At 52.1% G+C, this 10346-nt stretch overlaps 1 protein-coding gene across 2 annotated transcripts in view; it reads right to left on the minus strand.

Moving 5' to 3' along the window:
• The window catches only part of LOC147034799 (XK-related protein 8-like), a 43269-nt gene extending 33643 nt beyond the window's left edge, over positions 1-9626 (minus strand). Inside the window, exon 1 of one of the 2 annotated variants that reach the window (XM_085889237.1) lies at positions 9479-9626. In XM_085889237.1, coding sequence (XP_085745363.1) covers positions 9479-9515 — 37 coding nt within the window. In that variant the 5' untranslated portion in view covers positions 9516-9626. The remainder of the gene's footprint in view (positions 1-9478) is intronic. The other variant, XM_085889248.1, reaches the window with a different exon arrangement.
• Positions 9627-10346: the final 720 nt, after the last annotated feature.

The following is a 10346-nucleotide window of genomic DNA, read 5'->3' on the forward strand; positions in this document are numbered from 1 at the left end:
CGCAGGATAGGGTTGTTCGCCAAATTTGACCTACCTAAGTACCTGCGCGAGTAGTTAACCAGGCGATCATACCTCTCCGCAGGCCAGCCTAGGACAGGAACCGCTTAAGCGGTCCGTTCCGTGCTTCAGGGATAACCGAGCGGTGTTATCGCCGACCTCGACGGATGTGATTCTATTGACTGGGTGCTTACACCCATCTACCAATTCCTTCCGTGATGCAAGATGGCACTTTCAATGGGGAAAGAGACGACAAACGGGATACATTTCACACAAGGACATTTATTTAAACAGCACACGTATACAGTCATGCAATATACAGGCGACAAGCAAACAGAAAGCAATACAACCGAGTACAATGAGAATGTACATGCACTTATACAGGTTTACTTAACAGACGGCGCCACCAGTTGCACACAAAAAAACAAAGGAAAAACCCTCCCATAGGCAAGGGGGTAGACGGGGTTCGTAAACATTTATGCCGTGGGCCGTGGATGACCGAATAGGCCCGCGAGACCGGGCTGGTTACCTGCCCCCTTGAGGGGCGACGGTCGGCGAGCCCTCTCCGGCACTCTCCTCTTGTGCGCGCCTCAACCCGGGACTACTGCTCGCAACCCTCACGACCTGGCGCCCAGAGGGAGAGACGAGCCTTCGACGATCCAGAGCCCACTTCGACGATCCAGAGCCCGAAGAGTCCAAACAGGACGCTCCAGAGCCCGACGAATCCAAACACGACGATCCAGAGCCCGAAGAGTCCAAACACGAAGATCCAGAGCGAAGAAGAGGAGCACTCAAACACGACGTCCACCAAGAGAGAGGAAGAATCCAACACGATGATCCAGGCAGAAGAGAGAGGAAGAATCCAATCACGACGATCCAGGCAGAAGAGGCCGAGCCCGCGCAAGGTCCGCGCTATATAGCGCGGGGCTCCGCCCCTTTGCTCCACCTCCCTTTTTGGCTCCGCCTCTCCTCGAGCCCTTTCGAGAAGCTCCTCGAAAAGGGGCGTTCCCTCCTCACGGCCACCTCACACCCCATATCCACCAATCGCCAGCGAGCTCTCGCAACCTCTCCCGTCAGCCCCGGCGCCGCAAAAAAGGCAGGAACACTCGCGCGCCGTTGTAGGCCTTTCACGGGGCCTTCGTTTGAAGTCTTCGGACAGTCCAAAATAACGATAGAAGAGAAAAACGGCTATCTCAAAGAGTCGCAGCACGATTAATCACACGAATACCCTTTAAACGGTGGGGAACTATCTGCACATAAACTTAGCGTCATAACTGATCTGAGGACCCTTTATGGTGTATTGCGAATTTCCACAGCCGTAACACTACCCCCTCCCTTTTTTACAGACTCGTCCCGAGTCGTCGAATTTTCGTGTGCCATCATGTGTAAGTTCTCCCCCAATACGTTTTACCTTTGGATCCCTGAGTGCGACATTCAGTGTATTCGTGTCCCCAAAATAAATAACCTACGGGCTGAGTAACAAACCAAACAAACCCACTCATACAGACGACTAAAATAAATTGCCGGTGCTAAGACATACATGCCGGGGGCGCACTCATGTACAATTACAACTTAACAACTTATAAATTTACACTAACCATGGCCCAGGATCTATGGACTCTGCGGAAAAAGAACAACAGTCACAAGCAGGGGGCCAGGCAGCCCAAACGCAATCCAAGGCCTCCTCCCTTTGAAATGAACGCAGTGAACTGGCAAACGCTGCACAGGCCGCCAGTGCAGTCCCGCGTTGCAGCTCTGCCAACAGGGCAGTCCCTACGGCTTGCGCGATGATCCTGGCGCACATGGCAATGAACAGGAGGGGGGGGGGGAATGCAAAACAGTACGGGGCAAGATGAACGAAGGCAGCAGGCATTGGCCAAGGCAAAGGCAGGGCATGGCATGGCAACGCCGTTGTAGCAAACACAGCCAGCAGATGAAGTGGCAGGCACAAGCCTTGCAGCAAACACAGCCGGTAGATGAAATTGGCCGGCCCCTTGCCTTGTTCTGGAGGTTCGTGGAGGGAGTGCGGTGGTGCTGGCCACTCGGAAGGCAGGCTCGGACCGACCTGACTGTCTCCCTCACAACCTATCGCCTTTGCCTGTCTCTGTCCATACCCACCCCCTTAATTTGTAAAACCCAATTTAGCGACAATTTATTTTTACTTCCCCCTCTATAACTCGTCTCCTAACCCCCTTTATAGTCTTTGTTCGGCTAACCTATCCTGTCATCTTGCCTACTCCCAACTCCTACGTTCCCTTCCTGGAGGGGAATAAGGGAGAGCTAGCGTCCTGTGTCGAGGCCCAACTCAAGCCTCAGGATGGCCTCCTCAGACTTCAGCAATCTAACCCAAAGTGGGTCCAGCGACCCACAACGAGAGCGAAGGGATGGATGGTGCGGAGGGGTTCACTTCCTAACTACCCTAACCATTTATTCCTTAAACTACCCCGGGGCTTTCAACAAGCGCCTCTCGCTTAAGCTATCGGTTCTAACAACCAAGATTCCCGTCGCCTGTGTTGGTGTCCTCTCAAATTTCGGGCCATGCCCTCAAATTTTCCCACGTGCCCTTGCACGTTTTGGTGGCTGGGACGCGTGGCTCCCTTGGCAGGAACTACCCTCTGCCGATTCTCCGACAATGGCACCCCCGGGCACTACACTGCCTCCAAGCCTACCAGCTCCCTAAACACTGGGGAGTGCCCTCCCTGGCAACTCCCCCTCAACGCTCACGTGGCAGGCTGGCGCCCCGGGCCCCGCATCAGCGGGTCACCCGTGCCCACTACACTATGCCGGCCCCCACTGGACCCTTGGCCTACCATGGCCGACTAGCCTGGTGCCCGGGGTACCCACTCAGCGATACTCACTGTTCGCAGCCATGCTCCCAGCCCGTCAACAGGGCTCCTGCACACCTCCAAGTGGGTATCGAGCCTACATTCCCACCAACAGCAAAACGACCTCCATTTTGTCAATTTGACTAACCCCCCTAACTCACATTACACTGACCCCGGGGTCCCTTGGGCGGGAATCACTCCTCCCCCCAATCACTCATCGCACCATGCATTCCACAATCACTCCATACACTCAGTCCCACTGGCCTCACTCACTCAACATGTCTCCATACAATTCTTCAACACTCGTCATCGCTGAATTATGCCATCCTGCTCACTACATCCCCTAACTACCTCGTGCTCCCTCGTCGTCCCTTAAACTACAGCACGTTCCATTTAACCTACGAAGCAAAGCTACGTCCCCTCTACACACTCACAGTCTGTCACTGTCCTCAAAATCCAAAAATAATTTTCCCAACCTAAATCTCAACTACAATCCCTCTACCTAATCCATTCCACGGGCCCCATGAGGACTTACCCCTGCCCCATGAAGCCGGTCTAGCTAAGCTAACCCTTCCCCCAAGCTCGTGCCATCCTGTGCCCTGGCAAGGGGGTCTTCCACCCCTTGCCTGGGAATCCTGTTCACCCGAAGCGAGGCTTGGTTTTTTTTTTTTTTAAATGCGCAGCACCAGCGCGGCAATTCATAGCCGCGCACCTTGGCGTGACGTCATGCAGCTGATCGCATACCTCGTCCCTACAGACGGCACCATCCGGCAGGGATTCACCCTCCTGCCGGATCCCAACCACACGTGCAGCCATGACGTCACCCTTCGCATCAAAAAAACAAGCCTCGCATTTCGAGGGGTTCCCCACACGAACACATGTGCTCTGCCCATCGGAGCTTCACACACACGCTCGCGTGGAGAACCCATCCGGTCCAAATCCAAAATCTTGCCTACCTTTTGTCCGTCGCGGGATCGGCAACATCCACCGTGGGCGTTTCCGGACCGGGTTTCACTCCCGCAGGCGCGCACGTGGCGGCCTCGTGCGCTGCACGGCACGTACCTCGCCGCTGGGTAAACCCGGCGCGGTCCCCAATCCAGCTACGGCTGCTACCCGGCCTTTGTCCCTTTGTCGCCGTCTTCGTCGCCATTCGACCCACGCACACCTGTGTGTCACGACGCTCACACTCCATTCCAGGACATTCACACCGGGAGACGCGGCTGCGTGCTCCCGCATGCCGACTGTCATCTCCCTTACATACAGCGACCTCACACACGCTGTCTCTCTCGTACACACCCTTCGACTCATACACGCGGTGACACTCACATCGGCGTTTCACTCACACACAGCGTGCTGGGAAGCATGCACTTCGGCACACTTGCCACCACACCACTCACACGCGGGGTATCTTCCACACACGGGGTCTCACTTATACCCAGGGTCTCATCCACACACGGGGTCTTTGTCACCCACCCGGTCGCTCTCACGCTATGTGCGCGTCGCAGCATGCATTTCGCCACACTCGTAAACACACACACATGAACATTCACAATAAGGAATCGCGTCACCACAAAGGTTCCCGGAGCCTTCAAACCCCTCAAGCTCTCTGTGCACCCGTTCGCCTCACTCATCCCCTCCACCTCGCAAGGCTCAACCGGACCCACCTGGTCGTAAACCGCTTCAAGGGGGCATACTCCCTCCCCTCGTTCCTGGAGGAGGCCATCCAGCTGCTCGCACCGGGTCACAAAACATTCTGCCAGCTCCCCCTCATGGTCCTCCACTACCTCCGTATGTGTGTGCTCGTGTTTTGTTTCTTTCACTTCCCCCTCTATCTCCCGTGTCTCTGTTGTTTCTGTCGTCTCTACGTGTCTTGCCGTACACGTCTGTCACCCCATTTAGTTTTTCCCTCTGTGTCACCGTCACTGTTGCATTCTCTGTCACGACCCTCGCCCAACACGTCTCCCGAATTACTTGATCCGTTCCCGCCTCTCTTGCGGGCCTGACAGCCGTTGCACTCCCCCTAAGCTCGTTCGCCCCAGCATGTGGCGTCGCCATTACGCACTCCGTTGTCCACGTTTCACTGCACGCAATTGCCTTCATGCCCGCCTGCAGGACTCGGCCCATTTGCTGCATCTCTTCCCGCATTTCTTCCATTTTGTTTGTGTTTGTATCTATTTTCGCATTCATTGCCACCAGCATGGCGCATAGCTGGGCCATGTCGGGTGCACTCAGCTGAGCCGATTCGGCCAGGATCGGGGGGGTTTTGGCGGAGAGGGGGAGGGGAGGTGTCATACACCATGGCCGCTGCCGTGCCCATTTCAAACTCTGGGTCCAGTTGGGGGGGAAATTGTTCCTGCATCACAAACATTTCCTGCTCGGGGTTTCCGTCCTGAACCATGGATTCTACCATTTCTAACTCCATATCTACCCCCGGCACCCGTTCGCTTTGAAACTCCATCTTATTTCTCGGAAGGAATTAATTTGACTCACTCGTAATTTGGAGGGAACGGGGGGGGGGGGGGAGGGGGGTTGCTTCGCACACCCCTGGTCCAACTCCCGTAAATTTAGTTGGAGACCAAGGTGGATTCGAATCCCACACTCCTGTACACCAGTGTTACGAATTTCGGTCCGCCCGGCGTGCGATCGGCCACGTAACTCGAATCGCGACCGCTTCGTCCACCGGAACGGACAATTCTGTCGTGACCCTCCCGGAACAACGCCGGGAGCTCGTCACGGGTGAGTCTTTCGACCTCACCACAATCGTGCCAATTGGCCACCCACGCAGGATAGGGTTGTTCGCCAAATTTGACCTACCTAAGTACCTGCGCGAATAGTTAACCGGCGATCGTACCTCGCCGCAGGCCGGCCTAGGACACGAACCGCTTAAGCGGTCCGTTCTGTGCTTCAGGGATAACCGAGCGGTGTTATCGTCGACCTCGACAGATGTGATTCTATTTACTGGGTGCTTACACCCGTCTACCAATTCCTTCCGTGATGCAAGATGGCACTTTCAATGGGGAAAGAAACGACGAACGGGATACATTTCACACAAGGACATTTATTTAAACAGCACACGTATACGGTCATGCAATATACAGGCGACAAGCAAACAGAAAGCAATACAACCGACTACAATGAGAATGTACATGCACTTATACAGGTTTACTGAACAGACGGCGCCACCAGTTACACACAAAAAAAAAACAAAGGAAAAACCCTCCCATAGGCAAGGGGGTAGACGGGGTTCGTAAACCTTTATGCCGTGGGCCATGGATGACCGAATAGGCCCGCAAGACCGTGCTGGTTACCTGCCCCCTCGAGGGGCGACGGTCGGCGAGCCCTCTCCGGCACTCTCCTCTCGTGCACGCCTTGACCGGGGACCACTGCTCGCAACCCCCACGACTTGGCACCCAGAGGGAGAGATGAGCCTTCGACGATCCAGAACCCACTTCGATGATCCAGAGCCTGACAAGTCCAAACACGACGATCCAGAGCCCGACGAATCCAAACACGACGATCCAGAGCCCGAAGAGTCCAAACACGACGATCCAGAGTGAAGAAGAGGAGCGCTCAAACACGACGTCCACCAAGAGAGAGGAAGAATCCAACACGATGATCCAGGCAGGAGAGAGAGGAAGAATCCAATCACGACGATCCAGGCAGGAGAGAGAGGCAGAGCCCGCACGCGGTCCGCGCTATATAGCGCGGGGCTCCGCCCCTTCGCTCCACCCCCTTTTTGGCTCCGCCTCTCCTCTAGCCCTTTCGAGAAGCTCCTCGAAAAGGGGCGTTCCCTCCTCATGGCCGCCTCACACCCCGTATCCACCAATCGCCAGCGAGCTCTCGCAGCCTCCCCCATCAGCCCCGGCGCCGCAAAAAAGACGGGAAAACTTGCGCGCCATTGTAGGCCTTTCACGGGGCCTTCGTTTGAAGTCTTCGTACGGTCCAAAATAACGATAGAACAGAAAAACGGCTATCTCAATGAGTGGCAGCCCGATGAATCACACGAATTACCTTTAAACAACGGTGGGGAACTATGTGCACATAAACTTAGCGTCATAACTGATCTAAAGACCCTTTATGGTGTATTGCGAATTTCCACAGCCGTAACAATATATATGTATATCTACATCTACATCTACATATATATATATATATATATATATATATATATATATATATATATATATATATATATATATATATATATATATATATATACACACATACATTTTTACATGCGCGTCAATCTAGTTTAGTTTATTCAATCGTGGTTCAGTAGAGTCTGATCCGTTTTGACATACAATGAATAGGAAGGATATCAGGTTCACTTAAGTGACCCAGCAGTATTGGCGGCGGAGGTTTTGCACTCCACCGAGTGCTCCCCCTCTAGTTTTTTAGGTTTGAATAAAGACCGGCTTTCTCACTTTCCTTCTTCACTGTTTGTAGCAGTTTCATGAAGTCCTCTTCACTTTCTGCCAACACAGTGATATCATAAGCACATCTTGGAATGAGATTGTTGATACATCTTCCTCCAATCCTCACTCCAGCCTCTATGTCATCAAAGTTTGATTTCCTCGAGATGGACTCACTATACAGATTGAGAGAATACACCCCCGTCTGACCCTTTCTCCAATTCCAAACCATTCTACATCTTCGTACTGTGTTCTGACTGTGGCTTCTTGTTTCGTGTACAGGCTTATCAGACATATCAGGTGCTCTGACATTCTCATATGTCTCTCAGCATAGTCCACATTAATTAATGATCAACACAATTGAAAGGTCTGCTGCAATCAATAAAGAGCAGAGATAAAACTTCCTGTGATATTCCAAGTTGCTTTTTCCATGATCCACTTGAGATTTGCAATTTCATCTCCAGTACGTCGTCCTCTTCCAAAACCTGCCAGATTAGGTCTTGTAGATTTACTTTCCTCTGCTCTCACTTTCTCTGCTCTCAAACCCCTTTGGCCCACCCAACCAGTTACCAGGTCTTACATGGACCATCAGTTATGAATTATTTGGTTCCCTCTTCAAGTCCAAATCCCATGCTCAAACTTCTTTATCCCTTTTTACCTCTGCCACCGAAGGTGAAGGAGGTTATATTTTCACCCCTATCTGTCTTTTTGTGTTTGTGTACAGGATGTCTCAAAAAGTTGTGGACGGATTCAGACAAAACTTGGCGGACACGTTGGGTGTGTTGCAAGGACGAATTGATTTGATTTTGGTGAAGATCCAAATCAGGATCTGGATATGAGAATTATTTAATTTTCAAAGTGATTCTTCACCATTGAGAGATAGGGACAAAAATGATGTAGTACCGTGTAGCATGATATTTCAAAAATGTATCGGGCCCGATATGTTCTCGGGGATCAGGTATTACGTCGTGGAGATATGCGCTCCATTGAGTGCCCTTCTCGCTGCTCTTGTTTTCTTGTTTGCATGGAAATGACATTTAGGAACCACATCCCCCAACAAGTACCCCCTCTCTCCACACTTTCTGTATTCCCCCAGATATTGAAATCCAACATACCCGATCACACTAAAAATCAGACAATTTTCTGTACGTCTGATAATTAATTAATTGCAGAATCGAAAACGGTTGGGGCAATCTCCCCCAACTATTGCATATGTGTTTGGGGTCATGAGGACAAAATACCCCCCCTCTCTCCACCGGTGATAATGGAGGGTGATTTTCACCTCTACGTGTGGAATAGTTCAAGCGGTTGAACCACTGATCCCTGCCAGCGGGAGGGCCGGAGGGGGTGTTGGATTTCCGGAAGTTTGTGGGGAAGAACTGAATAATTTCATAACCACAGTGACTCGGCCCCTCCTTGTTGAGTGAATTTGGGGAAATCAGATGACTTCCCATAAAAACGTCATCCTCACCTCAAGGACAGGAGATGGCACTCACTCCAACTACCTTGGAGCTTTGTCTCACTACAACTACCTTGGAGCTTTGTCTCACTACAACTACCTTGGAGCTTTGTCTCACTACAACTACCTTGGAGCCTTGTCTCACTACAACTACCTTGGAGCTTTGTCTCACTACAACTACCTTGGAGCTCTGTCTCACTACAACTACCTTGGAGCTTTGTCTCACTACAACTACCTTGGAGCTTTGTCTCACTCCAACTACCTTGGAGCTTTGTCTCACTCCAACTACCTTGGAGCTTTGTCGCACTTCGTGATCTCCCCAATGGCAGGATAACATGGTCATGACCTTCCAACACGAGTCGGGGCACAAATTTGTATCTTGTTCGGGATGCCGATGATAACTTGCCCACTCTTGAGTAAAAACTCCGTTATCTTTAACTTCCATCAACTTGTGCTGGCACAAGGAGCACCCGGCTTAACGTGCATCCGACTGTGAGGGTCGGCTAAATGAATGATGTGACGCCCTGCCCGCGAAACACCAAGCCGGCGGTTTATAGTCGGGTCGGGAATCGAACCCAGCAGGCGAGACAACCCCCAACCCCCAAGGTAAGTGCGCGATTCGCACCGTTCTGTGAGACGGCGTCGTTAAAAATCTGAATTATTCAAATCACATTCTCTGATAAAGTTGGTAAAAACCCATTTACTTCAGGCCCGATGCCAGTTCGCCTCAGTTACACAATCCCGTTATTATAGTCCGTCTCCCGTGGAGCACTAAGGTCACTCACCTCGGAATAGGCGGGGGGAAGACGTCTCCATCTTCATGAACGCGCGGATTCTGGGTCGATCTCTCTGACAAACGAGATTCCAAGGACTTCCGGGTCAAGCCTGAGGGGAATGAGGAGGGGCGGGGTTAATGGAGGGGCGGGGTTAATGGAGGGGCGGGGCGAGGGAGGAGGAAGGTGATGTCCCTTGAACTGGAGTCCCTTTGAAGTCAACGCACTCAAGCAGTATCGTTGCTGTACTGTGTACTCGGAGTGAGCATCCGGTGTGGATGGTGTGCACACCTGGTGTTTATGGTGTGCACACCTGGTGTTTATGGTGTGTGCATCTGGTGTTTATGGTGTGCACATCTGGTGTGGATGGTGTGCGCATCTGGTGTGGATGGTGTGTGCATCCGGTGTGGATATTGCTCATCTGGTGTGGATGGTGTAAGTATCTGGTGTGGATGGTGTGTGCATCCAGCATGGATGTTGTGTGCATGCGGTGTGGATAGTCCACGTCTGGTGTGGATGGTGTGTGCATCTTTGGTGGATGGGGTGCGCATCTGGTGTTTATGGTGTGTTCATCTGGTGTGGATGGTGTGCTCATCTGGTGTGGATGGTGTGCTCATCTGGTGAGGATGGTGTGCTCATCTGGTGTGTGCATCTGGTGTTTATGGTGTGTTCATCTGGTGTTTATGGTGTGTTCATCTTTGGTAGATGGTGTGCGCATCTGGTGTTTATGGTGTGCTCATATGGTGTGGATGGTGTGTGCTCATTTGGTGTGGATGGTGTGCACATTTGGTGGTTATGGTGTGTGCATCTGGTGTTTATGGTGTGTTCATCTGGGGTGGATGGTGTGTTCATCTGGTGTGGATGGTGTGCCCATCTGGTG

The sequence above is a fragment of the Eptatretus burgeri genome, chromosome 1 (assembly GCF_056783735.1).
Source record: "Eptatretus burgeri isolate ZD-2024b chromosome 1, Ebu_testis_v1, whole genome shotgun sequence".
NCBI lineage: Eukaryota > Metazoa > Chordata > Myxini > Myxiniformes > Myxinidae > Eptatretus > Eptatretus burgeri.